The sequence below is a fragment of the Cryptomeria japonica genome, chromosome 7, assembly GCF_030272615.1.
Source record: "Cryptomeria japonica chromosome 7, Sugi_1.0, whole genome shotgun sequence".
Taxonomy (NCBI): domain Eukaryota; kingdom Viridiplantae; phylum Streptophyta; class Pinopsida; order Cupressales; family Cupressaceae; genus Cryptomeria; species Cryptomeria japonica.
In genome coordinates, this window is record NC_081411.1 from 602,429,413 (window position 1) to 602,445,430 (window position 16,018).

Below are 16,018 nucleotides of genomic sequence, written 5' to 3' on the forward strand. Positions count from 1 at the left end.
ACAGAGTGTGGGGTCGGGTTATGGTGGAGCAGAACCACATTATCAGTTGGGTTAGAATTCCCAGTGTCATGCGAGGAGGAGGGGTCTCTCAGAGGTTTTTCCGAGGGTTTAGATGCAAGTCTGCTTGAGCGACGAGATGTGTTGGCCTTGTCAGTGATATCCATGTCTGAATCAATCTCCTGGATTCTGACCTTCTTGGGGGTTCTGACCTCTTCAAGGGAGTGTTTTTTATTTTTCTCGCTACAAGAGCCAATTTCTGGGAGCCGAGGGGGGCTAGCATCATTTTTAGCAGTGGGGAGTGTTTAGATGTTGTTATGATGTCTAGTGGTGATATTGAGTGAGTATGTGGTATTTTTAGAAGGTGACATTAGTGGAAGCTAAAATATATAGAAAAGAGTATTTAAAGTATTTATGAAAGAATTACTTGTTTATTTGATAACTTCTCTTTAACTTCTAAATTTAAAATAGAATTAATATTAATAATTAAATATATTCTATTATTATAAAAACTTATTAAAATATCAAATATTTTAAAATTTTAAATAATAATATATATAATATATTTATACCTTCAAAATTAAATTAAATTTTATTTAAAGAAATAATATCTTTAAACTTAAAAATACTATATTAAATTTTATTCAATATGAAACTATTTAAAATCCTAAAATAATAGTGATTTATTTTTAAGAAAAAAGAAGAAAAGTAAATTTTAAAAGAAAAGAAACTAAATAAAGAGTGCTTTACTTTAAATCTAGTCCAGTCTTATTTAATAAGAATAAATGTTTGAAGTAAAAGTTTCAAACAAAAAAGGCCATTGCCTTTAGTTTCATTTTTGGAAGCATTATCGAATGCTTTATATAACTAAACTCAAGCTGAAGTGTAGGATATTAGAAAATAAATCGATATATTTTTTACCCATGCAAGTGAATTTCCGTCAGTTTCCAAGTCGATGCATTTAATATGCATGATTTTGTTTTTAAAACTAAAATTGTAGTTGATTTTTTTTTAAATAAAGAAAAGTGCAAACTTAGGCGATAATATAATTTTAGGTACGGGCATCTTTAAAAAGGGAGTCTCAGATCCTTTTCGGGCATTAACTACGCAACAGTCATTACGGGCAAGATACGAAGGGAGCGCTTTGTACAGCAGTCTACCAGTAGACTTTAAGGTATTCATTATGGATTTTGATAGATATAGAGATTGTGTTCCACAAATTCGGCTGTGGTTAAATTGGTTTCAAAAAGCCATGATTTCCTTATAACATGAAGATTAGTTAAAAATTATAGATCTTGGTCGTGCTCGACAGAACTAGCTTATAACATGAAGGTTAGTGATCCGTTTTGAAGCAAGTTTAACCGTGCCCCATAGATTCAACCTTCTGATTATGGTGTCTAACTTGATCAGGTAAGTGGATTTTGTTTGGTAATTATATTAAACATTCAAAACTCTATTTATTCAGTGGGGAGTTCCCTTGGTTTTTGCTTGAATTGAAATATATTTATATTTATATTCTTGCCTGGTTTGTTCTCCCATCCTTTTTACGTCTATGGGTGCATATTATATCTGACAAAAATCCCATATCATCATGCTTTGATGCATGTTCTTAACCATTTGAAAGATCCTAGTATTGGCACAGGCGAGTATAATATTAGCAAAGGTTGGAGAAATTGGTCAAATTGCTTTGCTTGAATGTCCTAAAGCCTTTTCAACAAATCCATTTTCTGTTATCCTTGTATTTGTATGTTAAATGAGATGACAAATAGACAATTCTTTCTAGTTAGAGAAATTCTAACATAAATATCTGAATATTATGCTAAACTTTTGAATATACACAGTTGAATCCATAAGCTTTTGGGTTCTTAAATAACATTTTAGTTAAGGCCAAGCCCATTAGGATCTCTTCACCACATGATGATCTAATTTCATGATAGAGGTTTATGTCCAAGAGACTTTTTAATCATAGAGTAAGAACATCATTATTTTACACAAACATGTTAAGCCACTATTGGCTATAATATTTTGAGTTGTTTATGACACAATATGCTTAGTACACCATATTTGAAAGATGGTTATCAACAAAGAATTCATTATAGTAATTTCATCCAAGAGTATGGATGCGGATGCATATTCGTCAAGACCAAGATACTTAATTGAAATATATTCTTTACAATCTATAAGTATTTAAACTTTAAAGAGAACATATAAGGGACTACTTCTGTGAGGATGAAAATCCTACTTATGCAAGTTAGCAACACTAATTCCCTTGGACCAACATATAACCACGATACCCTTTCCTTATCTTCCATGATAGTTCCCCTATTGGAGCTAATGTTATTAAGAAGTTAATAGCATCCTCTAATCATATAAAACCCTACCCTTGACCTTGAAGTGGGTTGCCAAAAGTTTCAATTTGCAACATTAATAACTTGTTCAATAGGGTCTGGTTCTAGTGCCATTATATGATGTCCTTATCACTAACATTATTCTACAACTATAAATTTAAAGCTCTCATTATATCTCAAACTTATCTTATGCATCATATACATGTATATATTCAAATTTATTTGGTCAACTTTCACTTAAGTCACATTAATATAGTCATGTTGCTCACAATGTAGGTTTACCACATATATCATAGTGTTTTATTAAACTAATACTAATGATATTATAAACTAAGCAAGCTATTTGATTATTAATTAGTTATCACAAACATTCCAAGCAATTTCCCCCACATTTTAAGTTCAAATCTATCCATAATTATATGTGCATAGGATTCTTAATACCCTTATTATGGGAACGACTTAAATCACACACACTAAGCTTACATTTTTAGGCTTAAAAGTGTTCAACACTCAGAGTTGACTAACATTTTATAGGCTTAATATGTTTTTGATTATAAAGAAGCCAAAATTGGGGTCTAACCCGAAAGAAACAGAAAAAAGCATTACCAGCACACACACCGCAGACACGTGGTAGTCAACCAATCCCTACTCTAGTAATCAAAAACAAAAACTGCCTGCCGCTATTGGATAACCCGAGATCAAAACCAATCTCGTCCAACAAGCGCCATAACCATCAGTAAACTATCATAATGTCAATACTATAAAAACTATTAATAGTAGCAATGTCACAATGGAACCAGGCGTTCCAGTGACAAAAACTATAGCAAAAAGGAAGGAAACCAACCATACAACCTAATTATCAGCATCTATGTGCTTAGAGAGCATAAGCCATGTCTAGTCATCAACCAGGAACTGGAACGGTTCCTTAGTGGTGTCACTTTCCAGCCCGTCTAGATTAGCCTTATCCTAGTGGAGCAAGCACAAAGAGGTAGCCGACGAGTGCATCACTTTGACAGTGAATTTCCCAATCTTGTTGACATAGGACTCTAGGTGCTCCATCTTTTTCTTAACACCATTTAAATCTTCAGAGATAGCACTGCAACCCGAACACTACACCGCCTCTTCCTTCTCCCCTTCTTTAGCAACAGTCTTCCCACTGTCAGAATGTCTACCATCTCCCTAAGAGGTGTGGGGTAGTGAAGTGTTAGAATGAGGGGAGGTGTTCTTGATGTCCTCCTTGATGATCTCCGAGTCGGGGACATTAGTTCCCAAATTGGAGGAATCTGAGCCTTCCGTGGCCTCCACATCCTCCTCCCCCTTCTCACTTTCTGCTTTCTCATAATCATCCTCTTCTTCATTAGCATAATTCTTTCTCACAACCAATTGCTTCATCTAGGGTTTGTTTTTGTGGGATCTGCGTGGGGTGATACCCTCCTCCGCATCAGAGTCAATAAGGAGGATTTTGGGCTCCTTTCTGGGTTTCTTGGAGGTGGGTTTCGTAGTAGAAGGGTTGCATTTTTTTTTCCCCAATTTTAAGGGGGCAAGGGGGGCCTTGGTCAGGGGATTGACAAGGAGTCATCAGCTTTTTCGAAGACTTTTTGAGGCCTTTTTTAGAGTCTTCAGGGGGACCCAGAATGGAGGGGGTGGGTTGAATTGTGATAGGTTTAGGGGGGCAAAGGGCCTTATGAAAATTGTAAAGCCTAAACATCAGCCCCCACTGGAGGATGGTAAAATTACCCTCTTGACTCATACAATTGTGGACATCTTTGACAGTAGACTCAAGAGCATGCAGCGAAAAGAAAGGAAAAGAAATGGTGTCATGGTTGCGAAAGTGGTTTAGCAGTGGGTGCACTCCCATTTACCCATGACTTATAAATTTATTTATTTTGGATAGCTCTCGGGAACAGATGCCATGCTTATTAATGGCATATCCCACTTTCATTTCGATTGCACCATACTCTGCACCTCTAGTACGAGATGCCATCCTATATATGACAGTCTATTCTGGTTCTAAAAACATTTCGAGTATATTGTTGTACACTGAAAATAACCTTTATGTTATACACAAAGACAGTGGCCGCAATACTTCTACTGAACTCCGCATTCATTCTGAACCGCATCCTATTCAAAAACCCCGAGCACTCACTGCCTACCTCGTGCCCATACCTATATCGTCAACTTGTCTTCTTAAATTTATTTTCTCCTAAATCAATCATCATCGAAGCGGCTAACCTGGGGATATGACAATAAAATCTTCTAAAAGACAATGCTAAGAAAATTTAGAAGCTTAATTTAATAAATTTTACAAAAATAAGTAAGAATTAAAATATAAATTGATACAATAGTATTCATTTCAAGTATTCATGTTTGTTGTTGGAGGAGAGTTCAAGTTCATGGTATTTGATACAATAGTGTTTTTCCAAAAGTTTTTTGATACTTTCTTTTTTGGTAGGAAGGTTTTTGGCTCATGAGATTTGGCATAGGTTTTTGTAAAATTTTGTCTTCTTCCATTGATTGCAGCTGTGGAGTCTACATTTGAAAATTATCTGATGGGTTTTTTTGGCAAATTGTCATATGGGCTCTATGCAAAACTGATATTATATGTGTTGTGACCACATTTTGTATGTGGTTTTGGGTGGAGTGTATAAACTGATCCGTTAGATACTATAGGTTTATTTTATGAGCTATGAAGAAGTTTTCTTCCCAGGGTTCTTTCCTCTGGTATGCTCTTTGAATCCTGTATAAAAAATAAAAAATATTAATAAAAAAGTTTAGTAGAATAATCCACTTTTATTGAAAAAAATAAATATAAATTAAGAAAGCTGGATTTTGATAATGTGTTCTTGCTTTGAACAATGTTAATGCTGGCATGGATTTGATTGGGAGGCAAGCGGTTACTTCACTTGTTTTGCAGCAGTTGGATTCTATGTATGTTGTGTCTTTACAGGGTAAGGGGAAGAGGATGTGGAGAAGAATGAGGGATGACATACTATAAAAGAAAAACATGACAAAAGATATAAATCAGATTCCAGCTGTCATGTGATTCTGAGATCTTATTCTAAAGATAAAGCTAGATTGTGTAGTTTTTCTATGACCTGTTAATGGGTTTTTTGCTCGTGTTTTGATGGGGTTCCTCCATTGTAGCCAGACCAAAAATCTGTTCTGTTAACTTTTTTTCTTTTAATCTAATGGATGCTGACCCTTTCAACTATTTAAATATAAATAAAAAATTTAAAATAAATTAATGACTAATTTTATTTGCATAAAAATTATCATAAATATAACCATTTTTAAAATTACATCAAAATCTATATCTTCTAATAATGCCACGTGGATATAAACCCATAAACTCTGTGGGATTTTTTTTTTAAAAACTCAAACACAAAATCTAAGAACTAAAAAATAAACTCTTTGTTTTAAAATATAAAATTCCAATTTATCCTGTAACAACTATTCACTTCTTCGTTGATTCCAAGGCTGGTGCACAACGAATTCACGATGAATTCCCATGGAAAAACACAAAAAAACAAAGACGACGTAAAAATTGCATGGCACACCATGCAAGAAAAATGATTTTCAGCCGTCCTACCAAATATTACTCTAAACTCCAAATTCATTACATTGTTTAAACGCACGTCGAATTCATCTCCAGCTTCACAAGGCCAACCGACTAAACTCCGAATTAAACTCAATATTTATCGTCTTCCTCAATTTTTCCACCTATTGTTAATATTTTTTCTGCCCATCCCATTTTTTCAGGCCGGTTTGATGTTGACGGTTATAAGCTCATTCACCTTGGATTAAGAAATTTCACAGTTATTACTTATACTGCCCTTTAAAAACTGAATATCAACAATAGCTTCCTTAAATTTCATGGTGGTTCTGTAAGAAAGTTTTTGGGATGTTAAAATAGGGAAGACTTAAACGTTTTCTTAGCTATTGGATTTAAACAACACATTTTAAGTATTGATTTTTTAGGTGACTTTGGTGGGGTCGAGTCATACTCTATCTGTCATTATCATGGACATTTGGTGGATCTATAGGATAACGTTTAAATCTTCTCTATTGTAATAGATTTGACAGAACCAAATCATTAGAGGAAAGATTTCAATAAGAACAAGACAATTGTGTTAATGAATCTCAAATGAGTAAAAACTATTAACAAACATTTTAATTCATAGTTATTGTAAATTAAAGAAAAGATTCCAAGATGAATAGGATACATTTGTTCATGACAGCAAAATGAATTAGACAAAGGTGTCCTATTCATCTTGGAATCTTTTGTTTAATTTACAATACCCATGAATTAGATTGTCTGTTAGTTATTACTAATCTAAGATTCAACAACAAAAATGTCTTGTTTTTGGAATCTTTCTTCTAATTCTTCGCTTCTACCAAATCTATTATAATAGTAAAAACTTGAACGTTCTCTCATAGATATCCACCTAATGACTATAATAACAATATACAGAAAACAAATGGATTAATAAAATCCATTAAAACATCCTAAATAATCTATGTTTAGAGTTTGCTGATCACTCATAACTCTATTTTTAGATGCTATTTTGTTTGCTTGATTTACTTCTATTAATGGTGCTTGTCAATGATTACGTTGAAGTCCAATAGCTGAAAGATTGAAGTGGTCCAAGGGCTTAGATTGCTACATTTGTAGTAATAATGAATATTTCTATTGTTTTTGTTTCGTAAGGGATGAGATCATCATTACATATGTAGTCTAATATTTTTGTATTTTCAATTTGTTCTCTTGTAGATTGGCCCTTGCAAGGTATACATTTTACTCTTAATTCACAGAGAACTTACACTTGACCTATTCTACTGCACGCAGCATCAGATTATGTCATAGAATTCATTTCATATTAAGTAGGCTCCATTTCTGAATTTTAATATTGGATTCATTGGTTATAGAAGTTCTCCATTATAATAATGGGAATTATTATTTATTGGTTTTGAGTGTAAATGTAGTATAAAATTATTATTAGTTGTTTGTTCATTTAATATGTAAGTGAGAATATCATTGGTAATTTTATTTTTAATTAGTAAACTATAATCTAGTTGTTTTCATTATATATATCAAAGATTAAAATTTACACATAATTTCGTTGGACAGCAAAAATGACTAAGTTTGAACATTTGTAAGAATATAGGTAAAAACTTAACAATCTTCTTTACAGTTTTTGTAGGTTAATAGATCTATTAGACTAATACAACTAAATTATACTAGTACAATAAAAAATAGAATTGGTTAGTAGTTGAAGGGAAGAAACTTATCATTCTTCTAAGTAGTCAAGAATAAATTTAATCGTCCGTCATCAATTGACACCATGCCCAATATCTTCTTTAAGAAAATAACCACTTTAGAAGCCTTTCCTCATTGTAGCAATATTGAAATGACACCCAATGAGTTCACTAAAGGACACCAATCTACTGTCTCCCTACATGCCAAGAGCCCACGTAAATTTGAAGGTAGAGATACACCAATGCCAAAACATGCCACCTCAAGTACTTCATCCAAATTTTTCAAGAATTATTTCTCAATCAGAGGCTCTCAGGAGAACCACCCACACTACAAACGCAGCAGAAGTATCACCCATCCAAAGGTTGAGGAAATGCTCTTCACAATTTCATTTAGATCCCCTAAGTTTGGGAGGGATGCAACAAACATTGAGGATGTATCCCAAATCACATTGTATCTATGATTTTGATCAATAAAAATAAAACAACTATTTATGACTTTTTAATAAAAATGAAATATAAAATTACTATTTAACATTTGAAAATTACAATATTTAAATAGAGTGATTCCCCAATATAGTTGAATTAAGAATGCTTGTTTGAAGACAAACTTATATAACTTATTATCAAGTTCTTTTCTTGCAGGGCAAGCTGAACCTTCATTCTTGTGACAAATTGGAGAAATTTGGGATTGCTAATGTTCTCGGCTGAATTTATACATCATAATTTCAATGGCAGAGGAAGCGATGGAAAATTCAGCTGGGCAGTTGGAGATAGTCCATGGGACTTCCGCTGAAGAAATTGAGAAGCATCAAGTTGCAGGCTCTGCTGACGAGGTCTGTTACTTCTAATGAATTGAACAGAAACATTTAACATCGAAGAAGAAAAATACATATTTTTTCGTAGATCTATATTTGTTTGATGATACAATTGTTTTTTAGTAGATCTACATTTGTTTGATAATACAATTGTTTTTTAGATTCGACTGTGTAAAGAGTTTTTTTCATCAATATTTTAGAACACAGTCTAGATCACATTCTATGATTCATCTTCATGTTAATAGAGAGTTTGAAAAATTAAAAAAAAATGGAAACTATAATATGCTTGCATTAGCTCCATTTGTTTTTTAGTTTTTCATAATGTACTTTCCTAGCATTCTAGTATTTATATGCATTACCTAATACAGTTCGAGAATCGTAATACAGAAAAGCTCGTGGAAGAAGTTTATATCATATGTTGGGCCAGGTTTTCTTGTGTCCATAGCCTACTTGGATCCTGCTAACTGTAAGTAGCCTTTAGTTCTGGATAAAAATTATTGTGTAATTCTCCTCTCTATACCACTAATAATTTCTTCAATGGCTTCCTTGTGTTGTGTTTCTCAGTGGAATCAGATTTAGAGGCAGGTGCAAAGTATAAATATGAGGTATTTTGCAATCATCTTTAACTTTCTCACACAGCGCCTGTGAGCCGATAAAACATTCATGAATTTTCCTGCTCAGATTAGGTTTAATAATTTAAGTAAATTGTGCACTACTCTTGCAGCTGCTCTGGGTCATTCTCTTGGCCTGTATTTTTGCTTTGATTATTCAGTCTCGTGCTGCCAATTTGGGAGTAGCCACAGGTTAGTTTCATAGAATCCATGGAACAAAATCCATCCACTAGGTTTCTTTCAGTAAGAAATGTTTTTGAATTTTACGTTTATACAGTTTTTCATTTATATTTTGGATCAAATTCAAACTCCATGATCTATTTTATAGATATTTTGAATCAAATTCGATAATCTATCACTCCAAATGAATAATAATCTAATTTCTATTGCAGGCAAGCACCTTGCAGAACACTGCAGAACAGAGTACCCTAAAAATTTAAATTGCATACTATGGCTGTTGGCAGAAGTGGCAGTAATTGCATCTGACATCCCTGAAGGTTTGTTACTGCAAATCATGAATGTGTAGAAGGAATGCTCAATTATTGTTAATTGTTTTACTATTAAACATGTTGGAAAAATACACCTTGAAAAAAAAAGCAAGGTATTTCTCATAATTCAATAACTTCAATAGGTAACTAAACTTTCTGTTTGCTTGCTCCATATCAGTCATTGGATCAGCTTTTGCACTAAATTTGCTGTTTCATATACCCATATGGGCTGGGGTCCTTATAACAGGGCTCAGTACTCTCCTCCTCCTTGGATTGCAGAGATATGGGGTAATCATTTTCAATCCTTAAAACTATCTTTCTCCATCTTGGGCTCTATATAAAATTTGGGTTATATATATCAGCCTTGTTCTTAATTGTTGGGAAAACTAGCTTACAAAATTATGCTATAACAGATCAGGAAATTGGAGTTGGTAATAACAATTCTAGTATTTGCAATGGCCGCCTGCTTCTTTGGGGAGCTTGGACATGCAAAACCCAATTCTATACAAGTCTTGAAAGGGATGTTTGTTCCTCGGTTGAAAGGAAATGGAGCAACTGGTCTTGCAATCTCTCTCTTTGGTGCCCTTGTTATGCCGTAAGTCACAGTCCATTTTCCCTTGCAAAAAAATTGAAATATTTGCCAAATACCCGACTGAAATTGGAGTTTATGTGATGCTTAGGCACAACTTGTTTCTCCATTCAGCCTTGGTTCTTTCAAGGAAAATACCCACTTCTGTTTCAGGAATCAATGTAAGTTTGTTTTTACTTTCTGAATTGAATTGCACAAACAAAAGATGTATTCTAAACCAATCAAATTAACTAGCTATCTATGTTGGTGTAATTACAAATGACAGACAGCGTGCAGATATTTCTTTATAGAGAGTGCATTTGCTCTGTTTGTGGCCTTCCTAATCAACGTGGCAGTTGTTTCTGTGAGTGGGTCTGTTTGTTCCATGCCATATATATCTTCTCAAGATGCAGATAACTGTAAGGAGATGGACCTCCTTAACGCTTCTTTCCTTTTAAAGGTATGTGTATACAAAACCTTTAACAAAACAAAATGTCTGAAATTTTTTTTTACCCTCTTTCTAAACAGAAAACTAATCATCAAATTTAACGCTTCTAGTTTTTATTGATGATTGATTAATCATTAAATTTGATACTGAACATTTTTACATTTTTACATTCATATGTGAAATGTAATATGCCTTCGACCAAAAAAACAACTCCCCAAAAATTTCCAAAACTGAATTTTGAATGAAATTTTCTTGCACATTTCAGAATGTATTGGGAAAATGGAGTTCTAAAATATTTGCAGTGGCATTGCTTGCGTCGGGACAAAGTTCAACCATCACTGGAACATACGCAGCTCAGTATGTGATGCAGGTGAAAACCATTTTTATTGAATGTAACCTTTACACTTATAATCCTTTGCATATCATACATAAAGACAAATTTTTGCATGCAATATGTAATGTTTAATCTTTTAAGAGTTTTGAATGAACAATGCAGGGTTTTCTGAACATGAAAATGAAAGCATGGAGGCGGAATCTTATAACACGGGGCATAGCAATCATTCCAAGTCTTGCAGTGGCTATCATTAGTGGTAGTTCTGGCGCAGGACAACTAATTATAATATGCTCGGTATGTTTTCATTGATTTACCCTTCATTTAATATCAATACCATTTCTCTAATAGCTTAGACATTTCAAGAATGATCTATAAATTGGAAGTGTCTAATATTGGAATTTCTTATGTAGTCATATATTTAGTAAGTTATATAAGGGGCACATCTCTTAATGCATATTTTCCTTTTTATATAACTTGCTAAATATATGACTGGATAGCTACTTCCTTTATAATTGACTTTACTCTGCAATAGGAATGGTTATATGTTGTTTTTATATGTGAATTCTATTTTAAAGGAAATAATGCGATGTGGGCCTGGTCTCATTTACATAACAGCCATTACAGCAAAAGAAGTAAATCTCCCAAGGAGTATGATTAGGAAGACAAAAAACTTAACCAAAAATAACTGACCAGAAGAACAATACAATGGGAATGGCCAGCTAGGAACCAACAGAGAGAGCTAGAGAGCTAGGAGTTGTTAAGAGATCTCAAGCCCTTAATTGTGTGATTTTAAAATAAATAAATTATAATATAAAAAGTGGGTGGAAAAAACCACGTTTCATGGTTTATTTAAGGTGAACATTTTAAATAGTTGATATATCAAGAAAAACATAGAGTTGTTGGTCTAGTAGCAAAAGATGGGTCATGGTCATCTAATTTTTAAACATTAGGATTATCTTTGACCATTTGAGATAGGCTCCCAACATACAAGAGTGCCATTATTAGCTTGCACTTTGTCTAGAGGTTGATCAATAACTCTAGAAGGAAAAATGGCCAAGGTAAAATGAAGATATTTGCCACTATCAATCCAACTAGAGGCTCCTTTGACATGGACTTGAGAAGAAATTGAAGGTTGACAAGAAACTTGCAATTAATCATGAGCATTGTGAGGCTAAGCTTTGTGTTGACAATCATGCCCATAGGCATTATGACTCCCACTGCATTAGAATATATCATAGATTTAAAGTACATTGACAAATTAGTATCACCACATTGGAGCAAAAGATCAAAGATCTCATCTATAATTAATCTTTTGCACTATATTTAAATATGGTGAGAACTAAGAATACCCTTTATTAGGTTTATAATTACCATGAGGAAGTTTCTAGTAGTAATAATTAGCCAAAAATCTAAAATTTATGCTACCATGAGCTAGTAGACAATTGAGAATCCGATCTATATCATTAAATTTTTTACACCATATGTAAATGTGATGATAGCTAAGCATACCCATTATGACAAGGATATCTTCTTATTAATGGATTTCAAGAGTTTAAGGTCAAAACCTAAACACTCAAGCATTACAAGTACACAAGTCCACGTCTTAGATGAATAATTAAATCAATAAGATGGTGTAGCTCTTTGGTGATGATATTAAAAAATAAATAGAGCGAGGTGATCAAATGCCAATTAAAGTAGCATCTAGATCGATACCCTTTGGTATGAACCAAAATTTTCGTTGGTTGATACTATTTCCTAAGGATTTTAAATTATATTCTTCTATATATAAACTATAGAGATCATTCCTAATACCTATCCCAAAGGGATTTGTAAAAATTACAAGGGCATTCATCATAGAGAACATAGCCTCATGAAGGTATTCTTAAGTTAAAAGTTACTTACATAAGAATATATGGGTGAGAGAAACCTAGTAAGAGACCACCTACATGCATTGTTGAAGATTATTTGATCATTGTAAAGATTCATTCTAGGATTCAGAAACCTACATTCATAGTTCCAAACAAAGGCCCATGTAATTGTATGAAGCTCCTCTAAGATTTGATATCCTTCTTCAATGTTCTTGATCACTATTTGTAAGAATTAGTTGCATAATTAGTTTTACATGGGTACCTAGCATGGCCTAGTTGTCGGGACCCATCATCATATCATATTGCATTTTGCGTAATAATTCTTCTCCCTAAGTTGCACTTGAGAGGGGTTGTTGAAGTAAATATTACATAACTAGTTTTGGTTGCATTTAATGTTTGTAGCTGAGTAGTTGGCTTCTACCTACCCTCACATCTTATTGAAACACATGTTCACATCTTGTGTTCTCTCACCTACCACTCTTTCCTATTTAAGTAAGGCTATTGTATATTTGTAAATCACCTTGAGGGCAATATCATTTATCATTTACTAGTGAAATCTCTCTCTCTCTCTAGAAGCTATTGTAGTTGTTGATCCTAGTTTGGGAGCATCATTTCAACAAAGATTAAACATGATTTTTTTGCTCAATTCATATGAATTATGTTCAATGATGGTGATTTAGTGTGGGCCAATTTTTAGCTATAAAAATTAAAATGAACCTAAAGTTTTCTACCTATCACTATGAATAATTTTTATGATTATAAAACTTATTGGTGTAAGTTGTGAATCTAATCATTTATTTACTTCTTAACCATGTGATAGTAGCCTAATTAAGAATGAAAAAGTAAAGTAGGTACCCAAGTGGAGGATATATTTCAATTTGATCTTGGAAGATCATGCTATATATAGTTTAAAAAGTCTTTGGACCAAAATATTTATGTAAAGCTTGTAAAAAGAATAAAATTCACTTTCTAGTATTCTATATTTTTTTTATTTTACCATACATATTTAGCACAGTCCTTAAGTTTAGTAAAGTGGTTCACGAGAAATGTAAAATAAAAAATTGCGTACCCTTATGATTTCATGCTATGTTTATAACACCTTCTTTGGTATCCTTATCCTTCCCTCTTTGTGCCAAAATTTTAACACTTTTTGTTGTTGCTTTCCTCTAACCTTGTGTCCTGTGTGTCATCCTTGTGTGGTATCCTAGTGTTTATACTTTTTTAAGCCAAAATATTTCAGACATTAGTACTAAGAATGAATTTCTACATGACAAGCTAGTGTTCCATAACATTTTATCAACTCTTGACCATTTCTAGGCATTTCTCTCCTCTTCCATCCTTGAATTGTCAAGTAACTATCCTAGAGAGAATCTAAACAACTAACTACTCCCTTGCTTTCCTCTTGATTCATTTTTAAATATTTTGACCCAATTTATTATTATTAATCATTATATCATCTACCTTTAAAGCTCGAGCTCTTCTTTTAGCATTCTCCATTATTAAAATATTTTTGAAGCTTCCTACCAACATTGTGACTATATGTAAAGAATATTCAACATCTTAGCACATTCATGGAAGTGTGGTAGCAATTTCACATTGGTCCTCCCTATTTGTGTCAATTTGTGTGAGGTTATTTTCTAAATTATAGTTTCTCTAACTCATCTTTTCTTTGTTGTCTCTACTATTGATCTTTTCTTTGTATTAATAATTATCTTTAAAATCTAGGATCACTTCGACATTCAGTAGAAATATTACTCATTTTATTGAATTTAATTTAGCCTTAGTGTTGTGTATCTATTTATTAATACACTTAGAATATAGTTATAAAAATAGGCTGTTCACGAAAACTAAAAAAAACCAAAGGTTTGACCTAAACAAAAACTCCTCAAAAATTCTACTAAAAATAACTTTATCTTATCTTTAGCTTACTATTAAGGAGGAGATATTCAACCCTTCAAGAGCGTGGTGATACATCTCTATTTCTCTCTTACCATTTTCATAATCTTATTGTAATAAAGTACTTAAATTTCTATTATTTTATTTATCCTAACATTAGTGATCTACTTTTATTTTTATTTAATATTTTTGGTAAATGTATGATATTTTTCAAATCAAATTAACATTCCATTACTTTTAATACCTCTCCACCATCCTTTCTCATTTCTACTTTCAACTTGCCATATTTTTTCATTTCAGTTTTCAATAAATAATAGTAGTATGTTTTCATTTAAGTGTTTTATCTTTCTTTGTCATTTTAATTATATATAGTTCTACAATAAAAAAGTAGTAGATTGATTTTTTAACTCAACCAAGGCTAGTTAACCTAAGTACAGAGTCTATTGAGATCACTCAACAAAGAAATCTACTCTTTCTTTTGTTGAGTCAAATTTCAATCTCCGCAAATATTATTGTTTAAATGAACACTTTCTTTTTTATGGAGGTTTGTCCAACATTTTTTTTTTGTTACCTGATATGAAAGCACAAGGATCTCTTTGGCTAAGAGCCAAGCACTAAGGGGCATCCATTCCACCAAATTTGCCTAGGCCATGATCCTGACCTCATCCTTTTTAGATTTTGAAGCCTTGCACTCAACAAGACTTGATCCCTAGTGGACTCATTAAGAACCTTTCAACTTTACTAGAAGACCAAGGGCCCATTGATTAAATGCACATTTTGATTTTCTATGATTTAATTTGGATGTTATTTTCACATGACATTCTTATTTATTTTTTTCATGTGGATTTTTTAGATGATCTTGTCATTCGAGCTGCCATTTGTTTTGATTCCTTTGTTGAAGTTTAGCAGCAGTAAAATAAAGATGGGCCCTCATGAGAACTCACTTATAGTAAGTAACGAGACATCTTCAAAAGCTTTGTAATTTTTTTAATTATTATTATATGGTTTCTTAATTTTTTAAATCTTGGCTTATTGTAGGTTACAATTTCTGCTTGGCTTATTGGAGCTGCTCTCATAATCATAAATATGTATTATCTTAGCACAGGATTCGTAGGTTGGCTAATTCACAACCATCTACCAAAGGTGGCATCAATACTTATAGGATTAGTGGTTTTTCCAATTATGTTAATTTATGTGCTTGGGATTCTATATTTAGTTATTCGAGTAGATAAGGAAATTACTTATATAGCACCGAAGGATTCATTAGAGTATAAAAATGATGTAACTTCTATTTTGTAGTAGAGCCAACAAAATCTCCATTGTTGTGTTCTAATAATGTCATTTATCAAGAAAATTATTATTTTAAACTTATAATATTTAAATAAATTA

At 32.7% G+C, this 16,018-nt stretch overlaps 1 protein-coding gene across 1 annotated transcript; it reads left to right on the forward strand.

Annotated features, from left to right (window-relative positions):
- Positions 1-1,064: 1,064 nt before the first annotated feature.
- LOC131029653 (metal transporter Nramp7.2) lies at positions 1,065-15,928 on the forward strand. Its single transcript, XM_057960221.1, has 14 exons — positions 1,065-1,171; positions 8,244-8,434; positions 8,804-8,882; positions 8,981-9,021; positions 9,141-9,219; positions 9,420-9,524; positions 9,694-9,803; positions 9,929-10,110; positions 10,196-10,265; positions 10,370-10,543; positions 10,797-10,901; positions 11,028-11,159; positions 15,483-15,578; positions 15,668-15,928. The coding sequence occupies exons 2-14, from the start codon at positions 8,330-8,332 to the stop codon at positions 15,926-15,928; spliced, it is 1,539 nt and encodes a 512-aa protein (XP_057816204.1). The 5' UTR covers positions 1,065-1,171; positions 8,244-8,329.
- Positions 15,929-16,018: the final 90 nt, after the last annotated feature.